At 34.4% G+C, this 26,908-nt stretch overlaps 3 protein-coding genes across 7 annotated transcripts; all 3 read left to right on the top strand.

Annotated features, from left to right (window-relative positions):
• Window positions 1-268: 268 nt before the first annotated feature.
• LOC101267653 (small ribosomal subunit protein eS8) lies at window positions 269-3,883 on the top strand. The gene is made up of 5 exons (XM_010328894.4): window positions 269-452; window positions 574-646; window positions 1,584-1,914; window positions 2,304-2,473; window positions 3,571-3,883. Exons 1-5 carry the CDS (start codon window positions 449-451, stop codon window positions 3,656-3,658), a joined length of 666 nt encoding a protein of 221 aa, XP_010327196.1. The 5' UTR covers window positions 269-448; the 3' UTR covers window positions 3,659-3,883.
• Window positions 3,884-4,722: 839 nt separating this feature from the next.
• On the top strand, window positions 4,723-11,307 carry LOC104649491 (sodium/hydrogen exchanger 4). Of its 3 annotated transcripts, none has more exons than XM_010328893.4 (15): window positions 4,723-5,011; window positions 7,380-7,498; window positions 7,591-7,688; window positions 7,769-7,828; window positions 7,918-7,964; window positions 8,055-8,249; window positions 8,594-8,640; window positions 8,732-8,798; window positions 9,021-9,121; window positions 9,475-9,576; window positions 10,005-10,161; window positions 10,236-10,298; window positions 10,386-10,469; window positions 10,677-10,951; window positions 11,045-11,307. In XM_010328893.4, the coding sequence occupies exons 1-15, from the start codon at window positions 4,859-4,861 to the stop codon at window positions 11,184-11,186; spliced, it is 1,710 nt and encodes a 569-aa protein (XP_010327195.1). In that variant the 5' UTR covers window positions 4,723-4,858; the 3' UTR covers window positions 11,187-11,307. The 3 variants fall into 3 exon arrangements, with proteins under 3 accessions (XP_010327195.1, XP_025883712.1, XP_069146659.1); XM_026027927.1 differs by lacking the exon at window positions 4,723-5,011 and adding an exon at window positions 6,556-6,882; XM_069290558.1 differs by lacking the exon at window positions 4,723-5,011 and adding an exon at window positions 6,556-6,882 and having other exon boundaries at window positions 10,677-11,289.
• Window positions 11,308-14,336: 3,029 nt separating this feature from the next.
• Window positions 14,337-26,699, top strand: LOC101249403 (protein ENHANCED DOWNY MILDEW 2). Of its 3 annotated transcripts, none has more exons than XM_010328890.4 (19): window positions 14,337-14,509; window positions 15,397-15,841; window positions 15,922-16,018; window positions 16,447-16,500; window positions 16,603-16,736; window positions 17,206-17,302; window positions 17,438-17,542; window positions 18,045-18,292; window positions 18,368-18,496; window positions 18,608-19,084; window positions 19,235-19,373; window positions 19,493-19,594; window positions 22,132-22,224; window positions 23,852-23,893; window positions 24,213-24,323; window positions 24,468-24,539; window positions 24,652-24,770; window positions 24,854-24,917; window positions 25,021-26,699. In XM_010328890.4, the coding sequence occupies exons 2-19, from the start codon at window positions 15,432-15,434 to the stop codon at window positions 26,365-26,367; spliced, it is 3,840 nt and encodes a 1,279-aa protein (XP_010327192.2). In that variant the 5' UTR covers window positions 14,337-14,509; window positions 15,397-15,431; the 3' UTR covers window positions 26,368-26,699. The 3 variants fall into 3 exon arrangements, with proteins under 3 accessions (XP_010327192.2, XP_010327194.2, XP_010327193.2); XM_010328891.4 differs by having other exon boundaries at window positions 14,349-14,509; window positions 15,401-15,841; XM_010328892.4 differs by lacking the exon at window positions 23,852-23,893.
• The last annotated feature ends 209 nt before the right edge of the window (window positions 26,700-26,908 follow it).

Raw genomic sequence — 26,908 nt, forward strand, 5'->3', positions numbered from 1 at the left:
GAGCTCAAATTCAAAATTCTACTATAATTTATTTAATTTATCGTATTTGAACAATATTATAATCACCCGTTGAAGTTATTACTTAATTAATAATCATTATGTATTGAATTATTAGATAAAGTTTAAGATGATGTAAGATTTTTAATGATAGTTCTAAACAAATTGTAATATAAATAGTAAAACTTGTTTAGTCTTATCATTCCTCTGAATCAAATATTTGTACCAAATTGGAATAAATAAAAATTGAGGGATTGAAATTGAATTCGAGGTTAAACAACAAGGACTAAAATGCAAAAGGGAGGACAAAAATGGAATTCCAACTACAGCTAGGGTTTTAAAAGATGGTTTAAGAACCCAGTGAATCTCATTTAGCCGTCCCGCTAGAAGAGCCCTTCACCGTTGCAGTGCAAACCCACCGGAACCCTAGGATACTTCGTCGCCGGCAACCATGGGTAAGGAAATCGATCCCATCAGCTTACCGTTTGCCTTCGAAAATCTCGTTTGTTTGTTTTCTGTTATAGTGAAATTGTGAAGAATAAGCTTAAAAGAGCAATTTACTATGGTGATTGGCAGGTATCTCTCGGGATTCGATGCACAAGAGACGTGCCACTGGAGGCAAGAAGAAGGCATGGAGGAAGAAGCGAAAGTAAGTGGACTTTATTGTTTCTATCTCAATGTAATGTTACAAGAGATTCAAAATAGTCGATGTAAACTAATTTGGTATGAGTTTAGTTGGTAGATTGGTTACTTCTATATGTTGTAGCTGGATATAGGTTTAGTTAAACTAAGTTGAAGCTGAGCAATGAGATTTGAATTTAGTGATCTCTGTATATAAGAATGATATACTCGATCAAACTTATTTGTGATGAGTGTAGTTGATAGATGGAGTATTTTCTACTATTTTGGAGCTGAATGTAATGGAATTGATGCAAAGATCTTATGCAGTTTACTAAAACTAACTCGAGGTTGAGCAATGTTGATTTATTGATGCTATTTTGACCTGAATGTAGTGATTTTGTGTACATAAGATTGATATATTTGTCTGAAATAATTTGGCACTAGTCTAGTTGATATATTGGATATTTATACTTTTGAAGCTGAATACAATTGAAATGGATGTAAAAGATTCATTCAGTGCAATAGGAGTAAATTGGGATTTGAGTGAAATTGATTTATTGATTGTCTGACTATATTTGGAATGTGTACTGATATAGCCGACCAAAGTATTTTGTGGTTGAGTGCCGTTGATTTATTGAATGTCATACTTTTTAATCTGAGCCTAGCTGAAATGGATGCTACGTGAGAGGATTTGTATAGTTGATTCAAATTAATTTGGAATAGAGTGTATTTATTTTATTGAATACCGTTTGTCTGATGAAATCTGGACCTTTTATATATAAAGGAAGAAATGTAGATTTATTAGGATGTAGATATAGGTTGCTTGTGTTACATAATTGCAATGAGAATCTTGTCTTTATCCTTAGAGTAGATCTTCTCAATAACTTTTATTGGGCTGTCCATAGATATGACTTCAATCGAGTGTACATTATGATATTAACTTTTGATTCAATGTCTATGTGAAGGTATGAGATGGGAAGACAGTCTGCAAATACAAAGTTGGTGCCTAATGCTAAGACTGTTAGGAGGATCAGGGTCCGAGGAGGCAATGTGAAGTGGCGTGCTTTGAGGTTGGACACTGGAAATTACTCTTGGGGTAGTGAAGCTGTTACTAGGAAGACCCGTTTATTGGATGTTGTCTACAATGCCTCAAACAACGAGTTGGTTAGAACACAAACTCTAGTGAAGAGTGCTATTGTGCAAGTTGATGCAGCTCCATTTAAACAGTGGTATCTCCAGCACTATGGTGTTGAAATTGGTCGCAAGAAGAAGAGTGCTGCCAAGAAGGAAGGAGAGGTATTTGCGCAAATGCTTATCTTATCTTATGTGCGCTTTTCTGTTCATGATGTTCCACTTCTTTTTATTGGATAATTATTTTATGATACAATTTATTCACTTAATTCATACTCTTAATTGCGAGTTGTTTTACTTGAGCATTTGTGAAGCTACAAATGTTTCTTGCGCTCTATGTGGTGTTCCTCGTGCAAATTGAAATACGTAATTGTTTGTGTTAAATTTTCAGAGACTTTTCGCCCTCTTTTCTGAATATTTCTCTTTTATTTTTTTTTTCAATGTCTCTTGTGGTGAATTTTGTCTTAGTATATGTTTACAGTGTGGTTTTCTATTGGTTTGGTTGGCATAGAGTCTCAGTGCAACATGTGAAGGTTTTGTATTTAATTTCACAGGAGGTTGCTGAGGCTGCTGCAGAGGAGAAGAAAAGTAACCATGTCCAAAGAAAGCTGGAAAAACGTCAACAGGATCGTAAGATTGACGCACATATTGAAGAGCAATTTGCTAGTGGTCGTCTTTTGGCGGCAATCTCATCACGACCTGGCCAATGTGGTCGTGCTGATGGGTATGAGTTTTTTCTTCTCTATTTAATCTTAGTAGAAAACTCTGAAGCTCAAATCTGCGGACTCTTTGTTTCGTTCTATCGACCTGCTACTAACTATTTTGACTTGATGTTATGCATTTAATGACATAATACATTTTTTCAACTATGAGAAATTTTAGCCATGCTAACTTGAATTTGCCAGTCTTTGCGTTGGACGTCTAGTATTATCATAATTTTTTTGGCTGCATCGTGGCTGATTTTTTATTGCATTCATTGAATTAATGATCTTTTCCTTGTTGATATAGATTCAACTATCTGCATCAATTTCGGTCCAAATAAACTGTGATGAGAAAAACGATTTAACTAAAAAAAGCTTTTCATCTTGACCATAAAAATGATGTTAACTAAAAAAAGCTTTTCATTTAACCATAAAAATGATTTAACTAAAGTTTTAATTTACTATGTAAGACAACAATGTATGTTTGGTCTTGAATATCTTGTCTTTTGGAATCCTATTAGTTATGACTTTCTACTTGGAAGATATATAATAGTACCTGATTATGTGAATATTTTCTGTCCTAGTTCTTTCCAATAATAAATTTGGGAACAATTTAACTTAAACTTCTCATTTTACCCCCTATGAGAAGCTCTTACAGGGATAATTACATAGCTTCCTTTGTTTAGTGTAAATCTATCAGTTGCTTCATTTGCTATTTGTTTTGTCATCCTGCTATTTTGCTATTTTATGTCCTTGCACCTTACTATAATTTCTTCTTTTCTTTTGATTTGAGGGTCTATCGGAAGCAACCTCCCCACCCTACAAAGGTAGGGGTAAGGTCTGTGTACGTCCTACCTCCCCATACCTCACTTGTGGAAATACATTGTGTATGTTTTAGTTTGTGGTCGTGAACTTCTCATACTGTCCCAAATATTACAAAATGTTAAAGACCACGCATCCCAAAAGTGTTCAAATTATGACCATAAGTAGCAAAAGCTTTTCTTTCTTAGATTTTGAACCTATTCAAACTTTATCACATAAATTGGAACATTGGGAGAGTATCATCGTCGACTCTTGCAGCTGTCATTTGTTACATTTTTTTTATTACAACTTTTGGCAGTTACATCTTGGAGGGCAAGGAACTGGAGTTTTACATGAAGAAGCTACAGAAAAAGAAAGGGAAGGGTGCAAGTGGTGCTACTGCTTAAGAGTTGTAACTCATCATCAAAAGTTTTATATGAGATTGCCTCTGTTATTACTCTCCATAGAATGGGACTTAAGAACATCCTTTAGCTATTATTAGAGTTCAGATCAGGACTTATCTTTTTTGTAATGTGATGTCACATGATTTTGACAGGTTCATCTTTACATCACTAATGTTTTCTTCAGACTAATATCATTAAGATAAGTCTTGGGTCAACTTTCAGATTTTACATTGTTGAGAACTTTACACACACTGATTTTTATTTTGTTTTTGTTTTTCCACTCTATGTTCAGAAGAGCCTTTATTAGAGAGCTTTTAACTAAATTTAGATCACACGTTACAGGCGTTATGCGGGAATAATGCTTTCAACATGATTTTTTTTATACTCAAAACTGAATTCGATACTTCTTTTGACACCAAAGTTGAAATATATAAAAAAAAAGGTGTTCTTGATTTTTTTAATTTTGATAACTATTTTTAAAATATATTCCTTTTATTTAAAAAGTATGATCTTTTTTATTTTTAAGTTTGTTCAAAGGATTCATTTTTCTTTTGGCAACACTTTCTGTTTCAATATGTATTTTGTTAGAGCTTTAACTAAATCTAGATCGTGAATCGTAGGAATTATTCGAAAAATAGGAGACTTCTTTTCCACTGTTGTATTTAATAACAACGCTAAAAAGACACAAAAAGATATTCTTGATTTTTCAATCTGAACAAATACTGTTTGATAATTATTTTTAATATATATTTTTATGTTTTTAAAAAATAATCTAATTATTTTTTAGTCTTTTTAAAGAAGAATGACTTTTTTTTTTTTTGTAATACTTTTAATTTCAATTATTTTACATTATATATATAAAGCTATAATATTAGATGATATTTTACAATAATTTAAACTCCATTCTAGATCAACTAAAATCTTTTTTCATGAAACTAAAAAATTTGTATTATCGATAAATAAAGATGGACGGAATGAGTAATAAAAAACAATATAAAAACAACAGAGGAGAATAAAATATTGCCACGTGTATTTGTTGCATGATAATTCGTCTTCTTCCCCAGACGTGTTCATTTCCCCCAATAAGCACCGCAAAATTTGTTTTCTTATTAGCAAAAGCTAAAACACTGCTTCATACATATCATGCTTCAAAAAAATAGAAAAATACCCCCCAAAAAATGTTAAATTTGTGAGTTGAAAAAAATGGCAGTGTTCAATTATGTGAATGATACTGGCAGCCATGAGATGGTGGTTCCCATAACTGTCTTCGTTGCGATTTTGTGTTTTTGTTTAGTGATTGGGCATTTACTCGAAGAAAATCGATGGGTTAACGAATCGATCACAGCCATTATCATTGTAAGTATATATAATTCAATTATTGAAAGTTCGAGATAGATGTTTGAATACACAACAATAAAAATAATGACAGTTAGCAGCATTTAATTTTTAATTATAGCTTAATATCTATTTTTAACAGAGCAGTGATTATAATAATGTTGGTAAAGACTTTATTAGTGTTAATATTTAATGTCACTGAATGTTATTTTTGTCGTAGTGATACTTCTTTTCTGTCTCAAATTTATACGAGTCATTTGTGACATATTTTTATATTAAATAATAATTTAAATATTGCTATAATTATTTTTTGTCACAAGTTTTCTTTTCTTTCTTGTATTCTCCGTGTGGAGTCAAATTATCTTACATAAAATAGGACATGGACAGAGACAACAGTACTATTACACTTATGATTTTATAGTGGAAAATATGGTTTGAATTATGTCTTTGAATTTTATTTTTTTAAAAAAAAATTACTTTAGAAATTCAGTTAATATGGAAGTGACAACAGTAGTTATTACTCGTATGATTTTATAGTGAAATTTAAATTTTATTTTTTAAAAAAATTGCCTTAGAAATTCAGTTAATATGAAATAGAGGGAGTAGTATTTTGTAGACTAAATTTGTGGGTGTTAGATTTGATTCTTTCATCTTTTGAGATTTGAATAGTCAAATGAATTGTTTGAAGTTCGGATCTTTAAAAAATTTTCTTAATAGTTTGTTGTGAATTTTTTACCGATCATTATGAACATATTTTCAAAAATTTATTATTTTCTTAAAATACAATTAATTTAATTATAATTTGAAGTTATAGACAATTGAATTTACAGTTGCTTTTGTACTTATTGATTTGTCCGATTAACTTCAATTTGAATCAATCATGTTTTAGCATAGACTTTATAAGATTATCTTCAATTTTTTTGAGATGTATTCTTACACATTTTAAGCATTAGATTATCAAATAATGAAGTTTAGAAAAACACTTGTCTTAACTTTGAACATCTTGTAAACCATGACAATCATGATGATTGATATCTATTTTGTAATAAAAACATTACAAAACTATAAAAAAAAAAGTAAAAATAATACTTTAATTGACATAATCTTAATCTATTTTTAAATAAATATACTACTTCTAAAGTAATTTTGGTAGTTTAACAATTCACTCCATTGAAAAAGCATTGAAATATATAATCAATAAGAACTTAATATAAAACATTTGTGATGTTATATGTCTATTCATGTCTTACGAATTATTTCAAAAATATTCTATCGTCAATTAGGAAAAAAAAACAATTATCAAATTTAATTGACTATATAAATTATTAAATATTTTTTAAAAAAAATTGACTTCAAGCCACACATTCTATTGAGTTGTCCGAACATTTATTTTAAAATAATTAATTCATTAAATACATAATAAAAAAAAATAAACCATTACTTATACAACTTAGAAGAATAAGTCCATCCTCAGCATAGTAAGAATAAGTCTTTAGCATAATAAGAGGATCGTTACGACAAAATACAACAGTATAAAGATATCCTCCTATACTTGTGTATGATAATTTCGTCTTATTACAAATGTGTCAATTTTCTAGTCAGTACTACAAAAAATTTAGTCTTTTTAGCTCACATTTTCTACTTTCATATATATCATGCAACAAAAGTATAGCATACAAATAGAAACTAGCAGAGTTGTTAAATTTGAGTGTGAGTGAAGTGGTGAAAAAATGGCCCTGTTCAATTACGTGAATTTTATTGGGCATAAGAACAGCCATGAGATGGTGGTTCCGATCACTCTGTTCGTGGCGATTTTGTGTATATGTTTGGTAATTGGCTCTTTATTTGAAGAGAATCGATGGGTTAACGAATCCATCACAGCCATTATCATTGTACGTATATGCGTTTCCTCTCTTTTTTCATTGTTAGGAATTCGTTTATGAATTCAATTTACTTTAGTCAACTTTTTAATTCTAACTCTCCACGGGATCACGTGATTAAAGATAACTTAAAAAGTGTATGTTGGCACATTGTACATATCCTTAGATCTAAGAGTACAAGATTCACAAAGTCCTTTCATTTTTATTTTTTAAAATTTCGCGTCGAGTCAAAACCAGACGAGTAAATTAAAACAAAACGGAGGAGTACTTTCTCTGTTCTAGTTATTCTACATAGTTTCAATCAGCAGGCTCTTTAAGAAAAAACAAAATGCTAAATAATTTTGATACTCAGTAGTCTTACGATCATATATCGAGATTTATAAAGAGTCCGAGCGACATAGTTTCTTAGTCATATTTGGTGTTATTTTGTTTTCAAGTATAGTTTATGGAATCAACCGTTTTGTTTTTCACTGGTTCTGAGTGTAATAAGCTGCTCCTCTGGTGTATAGGGTCTCATATCAGGGACAATAATACTTCTGATAAGCAAGGGGAAAAGTTCTCACATACTTAGATTTAATGAAGAAGTGTTCTTCATTTATCTACTTCCACCGATAATATTCAATGCAGGGTAAGTGGTTTTATGTTAAACTATAATTCCATTGATGTCAAACATCTTACTCTTTTAAAATGACATGTTGTGTGTATACATATCTTCTCCAGATTCCAAGTTAAGAAGAAGCAGTTTTTCCACAACTTCTTAACTATTATGTCGTTTGGAGTTATTGGTGTTTTCATATCATCAAGTATTATCGCATCGGGTAATCTATCATTCCAAAGCTTCTTCTTTCGTTATATTATCTATTTTATTTGGTTTAACATTCATTTCTGATTAATATAGGCAGCTGGTGGATATTTCCCAAGCTTAATTTCAATGGATTGACTATTCGTGACTACCTTGGTTTGTTCGTTCTATCTGAATTTCCTTGTTTGCTTTTTCATTGTTGATATTAGCTATGACATAATACTGATGCAACTGTCCTGATTAAGGTATTGGAGCAATATTTTCGTCAACGGATACTGTTTGCACACTGCAGGTTAGTTATAATGGCATGTGAGGTCGTGTGTCGTGTTTCGTTAAGTCAGCTAGTTAGTTACATCTGCATTGCTGCAAACTTTATGTGCAGGTTCTTCATCAAGACGAGACTCCGTTACTTTACAGCCTTGTCTTTGGGGAAGGAGTAGTGAATGATGCTACATCAGTTGTTCTATTCAATGCAGTGCAGAAGATTGATGTCGCGAGATTCAATGGCTGGTCGGCTTTCCATGTCTTTCTAGATTTTCTGTACCTGTTCTCCACAAGCACTTGTCTCGGAGTTGCTGTTAGTCTTTTTACTCTTTTAATTTCGTACTATGTGGTAGAGGCCGGATTTAGTTGTTTCCATAATGCTCGAAAAAAATGAAAAAACTGTTTATGTTGTGTCCGAGGGTATAGGACGGTGTAATTGATGAATTATCGCCTTCTAAGAAAATACTACGAGTTGACTATTAAGATTCTGATTATATCAAACATGAGGTTGAACTTACTTTCAAGATTATCCTCCCTTGTCATTGACTTCACTTCTACGCGAATATGTAGTTACTTATTTTAAATTTATTTTGCTCCTTGGAGCACGAGTGCCACGAGCAAACAGCCTTGCTGAATGTGTCCTGAATCTGAATGCAGGTTGGACTAATAACATCATACATTCTAAAGGGCTTATATTTCGGAAGGTAAAATTCGTGTTTGATGTTTCTGTATTCATATACGGAAGCTCAGAATCTACGTTATCCTATAAATTCAAAATGTTTCATATCTGTGCAGACATTCTACCGTTCGTGAAATATCTCTCATGCTTCTGATGGCATATCTGTCTTACATGTTGGCTGAGGTATAGTAATTACTTGTACTATACTGTTTTGTGTTGAGAAAACACTAAATTGTTACACATAATTGATTTCGAACCAATAAATCAAATGAGACGTGGTAGAATCCCGAACTCAGGCCACCATATAGTTCAATCCTAGTTTCGTTTGTGAATTATATTTTCATATATATATATATATATTTTAGTATTCTCATGGTATTTACAAACTGATTATGTTGTTTAAAGCTTTGGAACCTCAGTGGGATTTTGACCGTCTTCTTTTCCGGAATCTTGATGTCTCACTATGCATGGCATAATGTGACTGATAGTTCAAGAATCACTACGAGGTATGCATGAAAGTGTCATTCATATATTTTCTGCAATTTTAACCTATTGTGAAATGCGTGTATTAGGGGCGACTCAATGCCTTTAAAAATGAGGCTTCGGTCTTAGACCTCCAAATTTGACGGTAACGTGTGTACTTATTCTCCTTTCTTACATAGTAATTCCGGAAAGCACACACGTTGACGGTAACGTGTGTGCTTATTCCCCTTTCTTATTACTAAAATAATATAGTTTAGAACATAGAAAAAATAAAGTTTTTCAATAAAAATCTAAAAGATTAGATGTTAGACCTTAGGCTACTAATTATCTTGAGTCGTACGATAATGTATTGAGATGATATATACTTTGGACACAGGCATGCATTTGAAGCTATGTCTTTCATTGCCGAAACGTTCATATTCTTGTACGTGGGGATGGATGCGTTGGACATTGAAAAGTGGAAGATGAGCCAACAAAGGTAATATATCAAGTCAATGGTATCATTCAATTATAATTGATTTATATTTGGTTATCAATTCATCTTAGGTCGTATAAAAAGGTAGAGATAGATAACTTCTCCTCGAGTGTTCAATTAAAAGAACTCAATGTGAATGTTAAGTGCTTGTAACTTAAGAGAGTTTTGACTGATTTGGTGTACAATGTCCTTTTGTGGATAGGGAGGATCTAAGGGGTCGGGAGGTATTGAACTTCCTCGGCAATAAATTATACTATATATATAGCTTTTGAATATCTCGAGGACCTGAACACAAGACATGAGATTGGCTTATTAGTGGTTTAAAATTTATTTTGAGGTTCCAAGTTCAAATCCATAGACACTACATATTTATTTTCTGAATTCCCTTCGTTCGAGAATCCGCAAAGCAAAGCTGACTCTTTTATATCCAGTCTTGCTGGTAGTGTTTGGACTTCAATGGGAATATATGTTACTGTGCTCGTATTGATGGCTATTGGGCGTGCTGCTTTTGTGTTCCCCCTCTCTGTTCTTTCCAATTTCATGAATCGAAATGCTAGAAGAACGCCGCCAATAACGTTCAAACATCAGGTAACATGCTCGTTATTTCTTGAAATAATCATGTCGTAAATATGTGCGCTGTGTCATGTGTGCTATTTTATCAGATAGTAATTTGGTGGGCTGGTCTTATGAGAGGGGCGGTTTCTATAGCCCTGGCGTTCAAGCAGGTATCTTAGCATTTCTCGCGACGATATGAATCAGTTCTAAACTCAAGTCTGTCTGATTAATATTGAACGTATGAACTTTCGATGCAGTTCACTTTCTCTGGTGTTACCATTGATCCAGTACATGCGGTCATGGTTACAACTACAGTAGTTGTTGTGCTCTTCAGTACTCTGGTAAGTTAATGGCAAATTGGATAAGATTTCGATATTTGGTACAGAAAAATCCATTAGAACTACAGAGCTTAGGCGTATTCTGAACAACCTCTCCAACTCCACGTGGTAGTGGCACTAGTGGGATTTTATATGTTGTTGTTTGGCCTGTCCATTCGACCCAACTCGTCAATCTTTGGTACCTCCATAAATTCATTGGTTTCATTACAGGTTTTTGGCTTCTTGACAAAGCCACTTATTCACCATTTGCTTCCGCAAAATGACAGCAGGAGAGGTATAGATAGAGAATCATCGATCTCAAAAGAGACGCTTCCTTTGCTTTCGTTTGATGAATCTGCTACAACCAATCTACTACGCGCTAAGGATAGCTTGTCCATGTTGCTTCAAAGACCTGTATATACAATCCATTCCTACTGGAGGAGGTTCGATGATACTTACATGAGACCGATATTTTGTGCACCAACCACAAATGAGGAGTCTGTATAGTAAGTATTCGAAACAATCATACTCTCTTTTCGCGTAAGGAAGCAAATCATCTGTGATGAATGATCGAAATTTTGAAATTTTGACATCCGAAGCTTGGAGCTTTTATACATTTGCTTTGATGAATCAATCTTTGCTGGAATTATGCAAGAAAATTATAATGCATTGCAAGGGCGTGTGGACGATTCGATCTCTTTATGCAATAAAATGAGGATTTCTATATTTGTTGTTTTGTAATGCTGCTGCTAACATGCTGATGATGATTAAAAAAGCATCAAAAAAGCTGTTTGTATGACATAGGTTTATGTTGGTACTATTAGTAGTGATGGTTAGTAATGAATCAATTGGTTGATCTTTACTTTTATTTATCATATAACTATTTGACATAACATATATATGTTAATAGTTATTGATTACTTTATGTTCGGAAAATCTAAGTCTATCGATAACAATATTTCTATTTCATAAATATTGGGGTATAATACAAAGATCTAATGACCCTTCAACTAAAAATAGTATAAAATAAGATCTATTGACACTTAAAATTTAAAAATAGTATAGAACACTCCGGAGGGTGGATATAAATATCAAAAAATTGAAATGTTAGGAATGAATCGAATTAATTTGGGTCTTTGGTATTTAAGTTTGGTGTTTATTTTTTTCAAAACTTTCGTTCTTCGATTCAATGTAAGGTTTTTGATATTTGGTGCATCGGAAAACCAATGTATATGTAATGTAAATGACTCTGTCTACGTTTTTGTTTTTTTTCCCTTGAGCAATAGTTAGAGATAAAATGTTCTTGACTGAGACAAAGACGATCTTTTAAGCATAATAAGTGTTTCATCCTCGAGTAATAGTTGGAGATAAAATGTTCTTGATTAAGACAAATATGATCTTTTCAAACTTAGTAAGTGTTTTATGGTGAGACATGCTATTATTTGACATGATTTTAAATTTGTAAGTGTCTTGTGTAAATTGAATTTATCATCATTTTATTTTTATTAGCATCATCGAACAAGTGTTTCGAAAAACATCAAACTAAATTGACCCGTAGTTGAAAAAATCAATCAAATTAATTCGATTTTGTATCTCATGCACATTTTTTCAAAATTAAAAATTGAAGAATCAAACTAAAAATTGATATAAATCAAATCGAAGAACAAAACACATATCACAATGAACGATTTTATTAAATTGTTTATAAGAAAAAAGCATTGCTAAAATTTCATATTATGTAACAACATTTTTTTTACCTTCCCTATAAGCTTCCACCCCTTTTGCTCCCTTGGTGATTCAAACTCGCAAACTTCGAGTTGAAAGTGAGGGATGCTTACCCCTCGAGCAACTCCCTTTCATCATTATCTAACAAATTTATTAGATTGTTTATAAGAAAAAACTTTGCCAAAATGTCATCTTAATTTGTACTCTCTTTGTCCAATAATAATTGTCCATTATAAATTTGATAGATAAGTTTAATAGACAGTAAATGATAAAATTAATTTTATCAGAGTACAACTATTAAATATTGAAAGTAAATAATATTTAATAGTAGCAAGGATAAAGTAAACATAAAATAGTAAATTATTCTATAAAGCGGAAAAGTAAAGATGAACGGGAAGAATATGTTATGACCCCTTAAAATTGTCCGTAAAATTCACTTAGACACTTCAACATGCCTCTTTTCCTATTAGACACTCAAACCTTAAAAATAAACACCTCTCAGGCATTTCTAAGACCTAGTCAAAACAGAAAGTGTATGTAACATAAATGTAGCTGACGTGAATAACAAATCAAATGAAGACATGTGACATTCAAATTTAAAATAATTATACCAATAACTTTGAAAATTAAAAAATCTAAATCTAAAAAAAAAAGAATTTCAACTAAAAAAAAAAAACTTCATTTTGTCATCATTACACTCACCCGGCACCCGTCACCAACCCAAACCTTTTTTTTCTTCTCTTGCTAAAATCACCTCTCGTTCACCATTGTTGTTCTCTAAATGAAGATTTTAATATATACTTAAGTATCAATTTATCTTCTTCTCTTTTTCCCTCTCTTTTTGTTATCTTAATTGATAGTATTTTTTTTTCTTTTAATAAAAAATTTGTTCATCTATATTTATTTTGATTTTAATTTTACTTTCTGTTTGTGTTTTGTTATGAAGCAAGGAGGAGTGTGGATCGGCAGAAGTGTTTGTGGCCTCCATGTTTCCGGCAAAAAAGTGAATGATGAATTCCTTTTTCGATAAAAACTTAGATTATGTTCTTCATTTTTTCCGACAAAAAAAAATATAGATAGTTGATTCCATTTCTTATCAAACTTAAGCATAAGAGAAGAAGTAAAATTATAAAAAAAAAATGTAAAGTGGTAGATTTTATTGTTATAAAAAATTGGTGGCAACCTCTATAATTTTGAAAGGAAAGAAGAAAGAAATATAGTTATTTTTATTTTAAAAAATAGTAATTATTAAAAGAAAAAATAAAAAACTGAAAAGGTGATTAAATAATTCACGCACCTAACTAGGTGCAGGTTAAACTTTTTGTTGCACGTGTGCATTAAGTGTCTAAATGGTACAAATTCAGAATTGTCAAGGTGTTCAATAGGTACAAACTAGGTGTGGACATAAATACCTAAAGATCGAACCAAATCGAATTATTTTGATTTTTTGGTGTCGGTTCTTTATTTTCGAAACTTCGCTTTTTCAGTTTGGAATTCGGTGCAAGGTCCCAAAACTAAGGTGCACCAAAGAATCGCAATTTTATCAAATAAATTTAATTATGTTGCTTAATTAATATACTTAAACATTTTTTACTCAAAAAATTTACATGACCCATTTAAACTTTTTACTTCACCTAGCCCTTTACGACAAAACATTGTTTTAGTGATAAAACATTATAATGACAATCTAGTACTTCTTCTGTTTATGTAGCTGAGTCCTTATATTTGCTCTTTTCTTTATTCATTCAGGTACAGAAGAAACCAAAAATAATGTCGCATATTTATTTTCTCTTTATTTTTATTAAGGTGATGAAACTTTTAACACTTTATCATAGTTTCACTTTATTTTTATTCGAAACACCGATTAAAAACATCGAATTAAACCGATCTTAGTTTAGTATAAATATGGTGCACACTTTTCTAAAACTGAAATCGAAGAACCGAATTGAAATTTGATAAAATCAAACTGAAGAACCGAACGTCCACCCCTAGTACAAATTTTAGTTAATGTGTCTAAGTGAATTATGCGGACAACTTTAATGGTCCATCGATAACTTCAGCGTTTATAAATATATATATTATTGGTATTTTTATATGAATAAGTTAATTATTGGAGAAATAAATAATTAATTAAAATTTATCTACTAAAAAGGAAAAAGGGAAAACGAAAAAAGACTTATAAATTTGGCGTCAGTATCGTTAAATTTCTGCTAGTTCCGAGTTTCTCACATTTCACTCTCTACCACCACCGGATACTCTTAAATAGGGTTTCTCCGTTGCGCGCGCCACCGCAATTCTCCGGCGACTTCGCCGTCGTTTCGATTTCGTTCTATACACAGGTGCGGTCTTTTTACGTTACGCTATGTAGCTTCATCGAATGTATGTACAGAGCCCTAATTTTTGTTAATTCTTTGGACCGAATAATCGGTTTATGAATGCTTCTGTTTTTGGTTTGCTTATTTGGAAAGTGAATGACTTTGGTGAATTGCATTGTTCGACGTCCGTTTCTGGTGGTATGAATTGTTTATTTTCCTTGTTTTTGCCTTAATTAAGCAGTGTAGGAGTTGGTATGAATTTGTGTTATGGATGTTTATTCAGAAAGTGAATGATTTTTGTGAATCACATAGTTCAACAACGTTTTCTGGTGGAATGAGTTGTTTATCTTGCTTGTTTTTGCCTCAATTCGGCAATGCAAGGAAGTAGTTTGAATTTGCGTTTTGGTCGCCTATCTAGAAAGTGAATGATTTCGGTGAATCGCAACGTCCTACAACAATTTTTTGGTCGTATGGGTTGTTTATATACTTGTTTTTGCCTTAACCCAGAAAATCTGGGTTCAAAACTCTGAATCTCTCTTCGCTTGTCAAATTTACAAGCATGGGAGTAAAGACGAGCAGTCTATCCACTTTATATATAGGAAATTAGCTGTCCATGAGTCTCGCCTTATTACTCCTAATCAGCCTTTAATAATCCCAAGTAATTGTACTAACTTCTAAATATACTTTATAAGCATAGCAGGATTGAATTCAAAATTGGTGCTGAACTCCAATTTTAGATATATAACCATGCCTAACGATCAGATATTTTCACATCGATGGAGGCTTCGTTTTTGTCTAAAACAAGTTTTCTACTGTATTATTGCAAAGAAAGTTTTTCCGCTATATGAAGCCATGTCTTAACTTCGTGCTTCTTAATCATTGTATACTGAGTGAATTTCATTGGCATGTAGTCAGGTGTTGCCCCAGAGCATTGGGGGAAGTGGGAATGGCATCTTCTGATGATGAAGCTGAAGCAGTCCCAAGTACTGTCTCTAACTATGAATTTGTGGATGATAAGGATGAACCTGTTTCATTTGCGGAGCTAACATTTCAGTGGAATGACACTGAGAGTTTGGATGGGAATAAAAGACATATTTTCTTGCGTGGGACTGCGGATAATGGTCTTCAGAAGATTTATAAGCAAGTCACAACATGGAAGATTGATTCTTCACGTATAGAGCCAGCAATTTCAGTTTTGTCTAAAGAGAATGATTGGATCAAACTTGAAAAACCAAGAAAGGCTTTCCAGGATACCATTAGGTCAATCTTGGTCACTGTGCATTCGTTACACTTCCTGAAAAGAAATCCAGAATCTTCTGGCAGAGCTTTGTGGGATCATTTATCTAAAGTTTTCAGGTTCGCTTATAGATATCTTGTATACTAATATATATATTTTTTCCCTCGAGAAATATGGAATCTTACCTATGATTTTGTAGTGTGTATGAGCCCAGGCCTTCGGAAAATGATCTAGTGGATCACATGAATTTTATCAATGAAATTGTTAAGCGTGATGGAAAATTGGCACAATCTAAGGTTTGTTGATTCCTTGTTGTGATCATTCAGTTAGCATGTGGAACGATCTCTGATTCTAATGGTTCTAAATTCATTTTTGTTATCCCCCTCAAAAATATAAATAAATTTACTTTTGTTATCTATTGGATTTTCCGTCGTCTTTTTTCCATCTTTGAAGTAGAATTGCATAAGGAGGTAAAACTGAATGTACGTTAGCATGTTTCTTGACTGATATCACTATTAAATTTTCCCACTTTGACGGTTTGACCTAGGCTTCAAATTAATTATGGGTCGAGGCTTCAAATTTATTTTATTCTCATGTTGTTATCCAAAAGTACTTTCTGATCTATCCTGTAAATAACATAATGTTTTTCCAAATATGAATTAACTAGTGTCTGAATCGAAGTGGAATTCAATCAGGTCGTTTTTTTGAGCCTTGTTTTATTCAGGTTTTACTTACATTTATGGAGGAGAAGCCTAAGAAGAAGAAAATCTTTGACGAGGTTGTACATATTCTTTCCCTTGCTTTTCTTAGACATGAAGCAGGAACTGAGGAATAGAATATTTTGTTCTTTTTTTGAGCTGGTGCTTGTTTCTCTTGGCAGGTTGGATCAATATCTGAGTTTATAGTCGATGAGATCATAAATGACGATGAAGAAGAAGAAGAAGATGACGAGTCTGATTACAATCACTTCGAATCTCTCTGCGCAATATGTGACGATGGTGGTGAACTTCTTTGGTCTGTGCTAAGCCTTTACCATTCCACAAGGACAATCACATACGAAAATTAATAGTTTGCCAAATTTCTTTGATATATGTTCCAGTGTTGATGTTGTGTTTGCACCCCGATAAAGATTTGTACATAGGTGTAGACCATTGATTCAGCTTGTTCGTCATCTTAGTGAAGTAAAGTCTAAAGAAGGGACTGATAAGCTCAGCATTCCGATGTCTAACTGGATGTATAGCGACAGGCCCACCTCCTTTGTTTAGGATTTCTTACTTTGTTCTGTTGCTATTGACATTTTTCTTTTCACCTAGTTCTCCTAAGGACTTTTATAATTTCATGGTCAATATTTACCTGATAGAAGCATGTAGGTAGTTCTGCTTCCCTTTTCCGAGGTGGTTAGTTTTGCTTCTGAATTGCGTATCATTATCTAGTGCCTTTTTTCTGCTTCTCCAAATAATATGCCTCTTGTTGTCCTTACCAGCTGTGATGGAAAGTGCTTGAGGTCATTTCATGCTACTGTGGATGATGGTGCTGAATCTCAGTGTAAATCTCTTGGTTTTACAAAAGCTCATGTCAAGGTATGTCAAAAATTGCCTGAACAATGAAATACTTTTAGAACTTTCTGTTGATAAATTTCTATTCTTCTAGTGATGTTATCCTCATTTCTGGTTAGCAAATTGATTCCTACTACTAATACATGTTTCCCCTTATAGGCAATGAAATATCAAGATTTCTATTGTAAGAATTGTGAATATCAGCAGCACCAGTGCTATGCTTGTGGGAAGTTGGGATCTTCTGATCAATCATCTAATGCGGAGGTATTGTGACACCTGCTGTGGAATAGTACAATTGTTTGGAGATGTTCCTAGCGACCTATATAATGTTGACTTGTTAAATCAATAGGAAAGATTACTTACTGCATATTGAGATAGCACATACCCTTATATTTTGGTTTGTCTGGGTGCTGTTTCGTCTTCTTCTTCTACGTAATTCTCCCCTTTTAACTGTAGGTTTGCCATCTCCTCCTTTTCTTTATTTTTTGTTTGTTCGATCTTGTTCCTCCTTTATTTGTACTTGGCAATCATTCGTCTATGATAGGAGTTATTGACTCCTTTCCCTATAGAAGGAAAAAGCAAAGAAATTTTGCACAAAGGCTAGCCAAAGTACCTAATGCATTTAATTGTGTATGAGGCATTTTTTTCATTAAGAAAGCAACTATAAGTATGCATCCCTGTGTTAACATTATCTTAGCTTTGAGTTGGTGCTGTGAATTCGATTTTTTCCATGGATATGGTGTCAAAATTCAGGTATTGTTTTCAGGTCTTCCGTTGCGTTAATGCGACTTGCGGCCATTTTTACCATCCACATTGTGTTGCCAGGCTGCTTCATCCTGATGCTCAGTCCAAGGTTGATGAACTTAAAAAGAAGATTGCTGCTGGTGAATCTTTTGCTTGTCCTCTGCATCATTGTTGCGTCTGTAAACAAAGAGAAGATAAAGATAAACCTGAGCTACAGTTTGCCATGTGTAGACGGTGTCCAACATCCTATCACCGGAAATGCTTGCCTAAGTACTTTTTTCCCCTTGAATTATCTGTGGACTGTACCTTGTGTATAAATGTAACAAGTTTTATGTAAAATGCCAGGGAAATTGTTTTTGATAAGAGCAAAAATGAAGAAGTAAGTGATGAGGAGGAGGAAGAGGAGGAGGAGGATGATGTCTTGCCAAGGGCGTGGGATGGTCTTATAAAAAATCGAATTTTGATCTATTGTTTGTGAGTTACTTACATCCAACTTGTACTTTTACTCTTATCCATCTGAGCTGGTGTTTCAAGTGACCTTTAGTCTTGATTTTTTCAAGTGACTTATTCTAATAAATTCTTCAGAAAACACGAGATGGATGAAGAACTGGCTACACCTTCAAGAGATCACATCAAATTTCCGGGAGATCGTACGAGGGAGAAACAAACATCAGAGCAATTAAGAAAATTTAAAGGTATGCCTGCAGAAGTGACTAATGGCGAGAGAGTGATTGCTAAAAAATCAGAAATTGTTGAAAAATTATCCAAAGCAGTGAAGGTTGATTTTTCCAGAAAGAGAGAGGGATCGTCTCTTCCTGATTCTTCCAAAAAACAAAAAATTATTGATGTCACTAGAAAGAGTTTGAACAAGAGTTCGTCTGCAAAGCTCAACAAAGCTACCAAAAGTGAAGGTAAAGCCTCTTTGGGTGATAAGTTATATGCACTCGTTAGTAGGGAATCACAACCCGGTGAGTCTGGTGAAGAGGGGAAAGCCAAGATCGTGAAGTCTGACAAAAGGGAGAAAAACAGTTCACAGACTTTAGATGCTGCATCAAAGAGCAGGTGAAGCACTTTAGCTCTGTCAATAACCATTTTCAGTTGAGGTCCCAGAGATATCTCAGCTCTTCCTTTTCCTTTGCTTAGGATGGTTTTTTTGATTTGTAGCTACAAATTTTGGCTCTGGATGTGAGCTTATATATGTCTGTTGTGCAGAATATTGTCCATGATGAAAGACGTTAAATCCTCCATAACTATGGAGAAAATAGTGAAGCAGAAAGTACCCACAACACACACATACTCGTCAAAATTTGACAAGTCTATTACCTTGGGGAAAGTTGAGGGTTCCGTTGAGGTACTTCAGAAATAACTTTTCATGTTTGTTTCTGTTAAACCTAGATTTTTAAATGTGACCTATTTAATCAGATCCCAAAGGGACTTCCATAAAAATTTGACCTAGTTTATGTCTTGCAGGCTATTCGTGCAGCTTTACAAATATTAGATGGAGGGGGCAAAGTCGAAGATGCAAGAGCTGTCTGTGAGCCTGGGCTTCTTGCTCAGATAATGAAGTGGAGGGTATGTGTTTCATTGTTCTTTTCAGTTCCAATTTGCGTATTCTAGTTTTGCCTTGAGGTACAGATGTTGAGTTGTTTGTGCCAACTTAAATAAGCCATCTTATTTCCAAAAAAAAAACAAACTTAAATAAGCCATCTTTTGAACCTAAACAACAACAAAATGATATGATGAACACCCCCCCCCCCCCCCCCTCTTCAAACCAAATAAAGGTAGTGATATTGTTGAGGGATGTGTATTTATGGGAATACTGTAGTATATAATATGCTTACAGGATCAAAAAAATATTTGTGAGACTGTTTTCAAAAGGCCCTCGACTCATGTAACGCAACTCAAATCAGTTTGTAAGAGAAAACACCTAAGTAAAGAAACCAACGAATAATAAAGAAAGCATTACATGATATTAGAATAATAGGAACAAGAACAACAAACGAATGCTATAATCGAATGACAACAAAACAACAAGTACTAACAAAATTGAAGGACAAGAAACTATGAGAATACGGTTAGTAGTATTGGTATGAAATAAAAAACATGTACAATGATCTTTCTACCACCATGCCTATCTCATATATAAGAGGGACACCACTTAATATCTACTAATCTTCTATTCTAACTTGTGACTTCCACATCCTCCTATCTAAGGTCCTATCCTGTCCTTGATTAACGAAGATGCGCCATATCCTATTTAATTACCTCATTTTCTTTTCAACCGTACCTCTTATCTCATTTAAATCCACCAATGTTAATCTCTCACACGTCCTTACTTTTATGCCGCTGCATCTCTTCTTCACATGCTTGAATAATCTTAATCTCACTTCCCTTACCTTGTCCACCATGGATGTCACTCCCACCTTGTCCTAGATATCTTCATTCTTGATCCTATCCCTTTTTGTATGCCCATATATTAAACTTAATATCCTCATTTCCGCAACTCTCATCTTTTGAACACGAGAGTTTATTAGTTAGCCTACACTCCCTTCCATACAACATAGCCAACTTAACCACCACTCTGTGGAACATACATTTGTGTTTTAGTGGTACTTTCTTTTCGCAGAGGACTCTAGAGGTGAGCCTCCATTTGTCTGCCTTGCACCTATACACGGTGTAATTGCACCTATACACGGTGTAATTGCAGAAGTGGGGGATGGGGAGCGTAAGATGTACGCTGACCTTATCCATAATGTGGGGTGGAGAGGTTGTTTATGATAGACCTTCGACTTAAAAGGTAAGCTATCAAAGAGTGGTCATTACATTCTTGATGCATGGGTGGCTCGATCAGTTGTTTCTCTAGTGTCATTTCACCATTTGATGCACATTGTTGGTTCCTTCTGTACCTGTTTTCAAGAAGTATCTTCCAAAAGTAAATATGTGGTCACAAGTTGCGGTGGTCCCTTGCGGGAAACACGTGGAGGTAGAGAGAAAGATGGAAAAGGATACATATATGTCACACCAAAGATTTTGGATCTCTCTTTACTATTAGGGATCGTTTGGTAGGGTGTACAAGAATAATTCTAAATAGAATATATTAGTTATGCTTGCATTAATTTTGTAAAGATTATTTATTATGCATTGTTTAGTTTGATGTAATAAAATAATATGCATTGCATAGTTTTTTAAAAAATATGTACAAAAATACCCTTCACAAATATGGCGCAGAAGATGTAAAGAAGATTTTGAGGGACAATTGAGTCTTTAACCATACTAATGCGTGCATTAAATCTCCTTGCGTTACTAATATCATCAATTTTCATGTATTATACACTCCTCAATACTCAATTCTCAATAGAGTGTGTAACTAATGCACATAGGCTGAAAGTATATCAAACAAGGTACTAAAATACATACACAAAGCTAATCCATGTATTATTTTTTTCTAATACACACTACCAAACAACCACGTAATGTAAATATATCAGTAATAAAATCAGCATTTGCTCATAGTGGGTTTGATCATTGTAATTTGTGTTTGGTTGCTTTATCTAAATAATTAGTATTTTGGTTTATCTCTTGTGAAAATTACTTCATAGACTAATGGCTAATCATTTCTTCCCGAATTAGTTGTGGTATATAAGCACTTCTTAAAAAATAAATTTCAGTAGCATTTGTCAATAACTGAATCTGATTGAATGTTGATAAATAAGGCTAAAGATAACAATATGGAACTGGTGGTTTGATTGGTTAAGTTTCTTTTGTTTTAAATGGATAGAAATGTTTCGATATTAAGTTTGATTCTGGTCTTCCAATTAAATAGCTGGCTTTCTTTCTGCATATTTAGATGGCTGTTTGGAGATTTGTAGTGCTGAAGTATTAATCGATTCTGCACAACTAGGTCTATGCATCTTATATTAGCTGTTCTCGTGGGTTCAAGTGTTCATTGCACTTTCAACAGGACTCGATGCCAGTGGTTGCTGAAATCTTACCTCTATTCGCTTTCTATATTGTTCTTCTGACTTCTATATTGTGTCCTAAATTTCAAAATTTATATTGAATGCCTTTTGGGCTCTTCCCTAATTGTATGAATTCTTCTTATTTTGTAGGGCAAGCTCCGAGTATATCTTGCTCCATTTCTATATGGCATGCGCTATACGTCCTATGGTCGCCACTTTACTAAAGTGGAGAAGCTTAGAGAGGTGAGCTTAGCCTTCAAACATTTTTGTTGTCAGAAGATATTCTTAATGTGTGTGATTTTACCTCTCTGCCTGGTGGTATCCGAAGGTGAGCCAGAAAGAAGATTAAGTGCCTTGAAGTTTAAGGGCTTTTAAATTTGGGTTTGGTGTGGGGGATGGGAAGCTCCTCTTTACTAATTTGTCATTCCATTTAGCTCCTTCTTAAGGTAGTATAAAATAAGTTGGTGATGTCCGTTAGCTTTTCCCTGTTTGTAATATCATTGCCTACTGGCCCCATTTTCCCTTTCTTGGTTATTGTTTTGGAACTTCCATTTCCTAAGGTGACATACTGCTCTTTAGGGTGTCATCATGTGATGATTATTCAGTGAAGAGTTTCAATTATGCAAAGCTTTTTGTTTTTTTGGGCTCAACTTCTTTTTGATCGTTATATCACGTCTCTTGAAAAAATAAGGTTTACACAGGAATGTTAAGAGAGGAACTCCTGCTTGTTCTTGTTACTTCAGAAAAAAATTGTATTTAGGAACTCTTGTGGTCTGCTGATGACTGACTTACAATGAATCTCAGTGTTCAGGAGATCAAAAGTTTGCATATCTTGATACGGCAGATTTGCAAGTACTTGTTTGTCTTCGTGGGAGTTTATGTTATGACCGTTCTAGAATTTCCAGCCATAGTATGGTGCATCATTTTCCCTTTTTATTTTATATTAAGGAGCAATGCATTATATAAAATTGCTATCTTCCCACCTCTCCCAAAAACAAAGAGAAGTAAAAGAAAAAAGGGCAAAATTTACGCTTTCTAGGTTTAATGACACATCTTCATTTTCTGGCTGGATCATTTTCAGCATTGGTTTCACTTTGATCATGATCTGGTATATTCTCTAAGTGCATTTGCATGCCAATCATCAGATTGTAGAGTGTCATCACTCATCATCACACAGGGATTCGCAAGCTTGGTTGAGTTGAGTGCATCATTATTTTCCTATTAATTTTTTCTAATGTTCAGTGGATCATACAAGGAATGCTATCCTATTCCCACCTCTTGCAAATGCGAAGAAAAAAATGCACAAAACAACTCGCTATCTTTCAACACTTCCACTTATGCACCTTCTTGTTGGATCATTTGAGCTATGATTTCTCTTAGGGATGTACATGGGGCAGGGCATGGTGGGGTAGGGAAAGACAGCTGATGTATCTCCACACCTTCTGGTTGGATCACTTGAGCAGTTATTTCTCTTGGTGATGTAAACAGATCTCTCACTAGGATAGACATAATGAATAATAGCTTAAGAAATTTTCGTTGTTCATTGTATTGAAACATCACAGTAATTCTATTTGATATTAATAACAAAAATGACTGAAAAACACTGTCGATCGCTATAAATTATATTGTCTCACCGTAAGAGAAGTAGTACTGACTTAATGGGGTTTTCATGAGAAGTAGGCTATTGGTTCCTATCCACTTTCGTGCTTGGACCTGTTTTTCTTCAAAACCCACCACCTTCCCTCCCTTCCCCTTGGCCATGATCTATGTGGTTTTCTCTTAAGTGCATCTTATTTCATGTCTGCTCATCAGGCTGTAGTGTCTCTACCTGGTATATTTACTTGACTGAGTGCGTGATTTTACTCTGCAGATCGTCGATATGCTTCATTGGTATGTTCGAGATGGTGATATGGTAGGAATTTGTGCTGGTCTTACATTTTATGAGTGGAACTCTTACCTACTTTCAGTACAATAATTTTCTCATTCTGTGAAGTGGCTATAATTCTCCAACTTTATTCGTTGATTTTCTGCTTTGCTAGTACTTTAATAGGGGAAACACAAATCATCTGTGTTGCTCCTGTTGTACTTTGGAACATGATTAATTGATGCCCAATACTGTGAGTTGTAAATCTGCCAGGATCGTGCTATTTATGATTTGTAAACTTTCTAAGATTGGACAAGCTCCTTTGTTAGCCGGCACTGGATTAAAGTTTTTGTTGTTTGTTGAGCAGATTGTGGACTTCTGTTGCGGTTCCAACGATTTTAGTTGCCTCATGAAAAAGAAGCTGGATGGAATTGGGAAGGGTTGCTTGTATAAGAATTATGATTTATTCTCACCAAAGGTGAATTATTTTCCTTGTTAAGTGCATGTTTCAGGTGGAAGATGCCTAAGGAATGATGATAGATGTCCAAGCTTTGACGAGTAACTCTCTATATGCCTAGGTGTTTTGCACATTACTTATTGCAGTTCCTTGTCCTTCCTGCAGAATGATTTTAATTTTGAGAAGAGGGACTGGATGACTGTCAAATCAGACGAATTGCCTGAAGGATCGAAGTTGGTAGGAAACAAAATTTCTCAAGAGCACAACATTGACAGATATATACCAGCTCCAGTATTAATTAGTTTCACCATACATTGCTTGGACTTACATTTTTTACCCCTTGGTGTAGATCATGGGGCTGAACCCTCCTTTTGGGGTCAATGCTGCTCTTGCTAACAAATTTATTAACAAAGCACTCGAGTTTAAGCCAAAGCTTCTTATCCTCATTGTTCCAAAAGAGACGGAACGGTATTTGCATCTCTTTTATTTGTGTGAACTTTTTCTTCTTTCTTTTCTCTCTGATTTTGGTAAAACTATTCTATTTGAACCAGGTTAGATGTAAAGAGGTCTCCATATGATTTAATTTGGGAGGATGATACGTTGCTTGGTGGGAAGGTAAACTGTTTCTCCCCTTTTTTGTGAGTTGTTATTAAGACAAATATATTATTAACAACATAAGAAGTAAATTGTCTAGTGGCTCATCCGTATTCCTTTCCAGTCATTTTATTTGCCTGGGTCTGTTGATCAAAATGACAAACAAATGGACAACTGGAATGTGAGTGCACCACCGCTTTATCTTTGGAGTCGCACTGATTGGACAACCATCCATAAAGTAATTGCTCAACAGCATGGCCACCCGTCCAATATAAAATTAGAAGAAAATTGCTCCCACACAACTGCCCATCGTTCACTGAAACATGAAGAAGATGTGTCGACAAGGATCAATAATGACACTGGTTTCGAGGATATGAAGCAACATCAGCACCAAGAATACAAGGAGAGATCACGGAATAACTGTGGAAAAGAAGTTAGTGATAAACGGATCCATGGGAAGAAAAACTCTGATGAGAAGTCAATGAATGGGAGTGAGGATATAATCAAGAGTAAGTCTGATAAGAAGTCAATGAGAGAGAGTCAGGATAGAAGCAAATATCAAAGAGATTTGGATGAAAAATCAAGACAGGATAAGTCCACAGCGAAACGTAAGAGAGAGTTGGATGAAAAAGCAACAGATGACAAGTCTATAGGGAAAAGATCTCTGTCTTCCTCCCCCAACATGACCAATCATAAGTCGCTTGATCGCACAATATTGTCTTCAGAAGAGAATGAACACTATCAGCGTTTTGCAGGTCAAAGTGCTGCTGCTTCACTGAGAGAGCAAGAGACAGGGTATGGGGTACATCAGGATAGGGATTTTGAAAGAAGGCACATCTTGCGAACTGAAGAGCCTTATTCAGGTTTAACTCACCAATATCTTCAGTCTGCTAGTCCTGGTCCTGAATATATGGGGCACAGGGTACATCAGGACGGTGACGTGGCAAGAAGGAATGGCTTGCCAATGCAGGAGCCTTATTCGAGCTTAAATCACCAGTATTCTCAGTCTTCTAGTCCTGGTCGTGAGTATGCATTCAGGTCTTCAGATGAAAGATTTGTGGGCTACCAGAGAGATCATGCAGATATACCTGGTTATAGACCATACACCAGTCACTCAAATGGCGGGATGTATGCGAGGGAGTCAGATGTCCGACCACAGGGTAACCTTTATGGGCAGCTGGGTGATGGGTATTTGCCTCCCAGAAGCAACTATGTAGCAGGTGCTGTCCCTGGATACCGTCCGAGTCCAACTGATCCAACATATGGAGTGATCAATACGCCTGTGCGACAGTACGCTCCACAGGATGAGTTATATCCTGGTAGGATGAGTAGCATGGGATCTGAAGGCAGAAGGGACATCTACGGTGGTGGAATTGCTCGACCTGGGTTTCAAGGTAACTCATTGGGCTTTGCTCCAAGGCCTTACCAGCCCTATTCACAGCAGAATTCGTCAGGGTGGCTGAATGAGTAGGATAGGCAGTGGCTCTGGTTGGTTTGCGGAGTGTTGAAGATGTGTCCTATTTATGTTTTCACAGGTTCCGCTTATTTCATCCTTTATCTGACTTTTTTTTTCCGCATTTGTTTTCAATCAGTAGTACTATGAAATGAAGGCATTATATGTGAAAAGTAAAAGGTAGAAATGCACAGGCAATTATGCTCATACTTTCTCTAGGGGTTTCTTGTTATGTAAATTTATTTTGTTCCTTACTGCACCTTCACTTGAACCACTTCCATGAGTGGTGAAAACGAAGACATTGTGTTCGGCTTTGAAGTGGATAAACTTGGGTGAACTTTTGCTTTCAATTTGGATCTAATTCTTGGTAATCTTGGAATTTAGCATCGAGAGGATGGTTATTCTTGTTATATGTTTTGTTTTATCCAGGTATAGCTAATCCTTTGGTTTACTATCTGAAATTAGATGTAGTAGTTCCCTAATTTGGCAATTATTTATTTCCGTTAGGGAGATTTTATCAATTTTTCATGTGTGGTAGCTCATGTATATTTTAGTGAAT

This window comes from Solanum lycopersicum, chromosome 10, assembly GCF_036512215.1.
Source record: "Solanum lycopersicum chromosome 10, SLM_r2.1".
In the NCBI taxonomy this organism is placed as follows: Eukaryota; Viridiplantae; Streptophyta; class Magnoliopsida; order Solanales; family Solanaceae; genus Solanum; species Solanum lycopersicum.

Excerpts from the sequence above, each read along its gene's own strand:
- LOC101267653 (XM_010328894.4), top strand. Across the intron at positions 1,915-2,303 it reads CTGCCAAGAAGGAAGGAGAG|GAGGTTGCTGAGGCTGCTGC; the intron begins GTATTTGCGCAA and ends TTAATTTCACAG. Across the intron at positions 2,474-3,570 it reads CAATGTGGTCGTGCTGATGG|TTACATCTTGGAGGGCAAGG; the intron begins GTATGAGTTTTT and ends AACTTTTGGCAG.
- LOC104649491 (XM_026027927.1), top strand. The coding sequence starts at position 6,721 with ATGGCCCTGTTCAATTACGTGAATTTTATTGGGCATAAGAACAGCCAT. Across the intron at positions 7,689-7,768 it reads ATCAAGTATTATCGCATCGG|GCAGCTGGTGGATATTTCCC; the intron begins GTAATCTATCAT and ends TGATTAATATAG. Across the intron at positions 8,250-8,593 it reads GCACTTGTCTCGGAGTTGCT|GTTGGACTAATAACATCATA; the intron begins GTTAGTCTTTTT and ends ATCTGAATGCAG.
- LOC101249403 (XM_010328890.4), top strand. The coding sequence starts at position 15,432 with ATGGCATCTTCTGATGATGAAGCTGAAGCAGTCCCAAGTACTGTCTCT. Across the intron at positions 18,293-18,367 it reads CACCGGAAATGCTTGCCTAA|GGAAATTGTTTTTGATAAGA; the intron begins GTACTTTTTTCC and ends GTAAAATGCCAG. Across the intron at positions 24,324-24,467 it reads ATGATTTATTCTCACCAAAG|AATGATTTTAATTTTGAGAA; the intron begins GTGAATTATTTT and ends TCCTTCCTGCAG.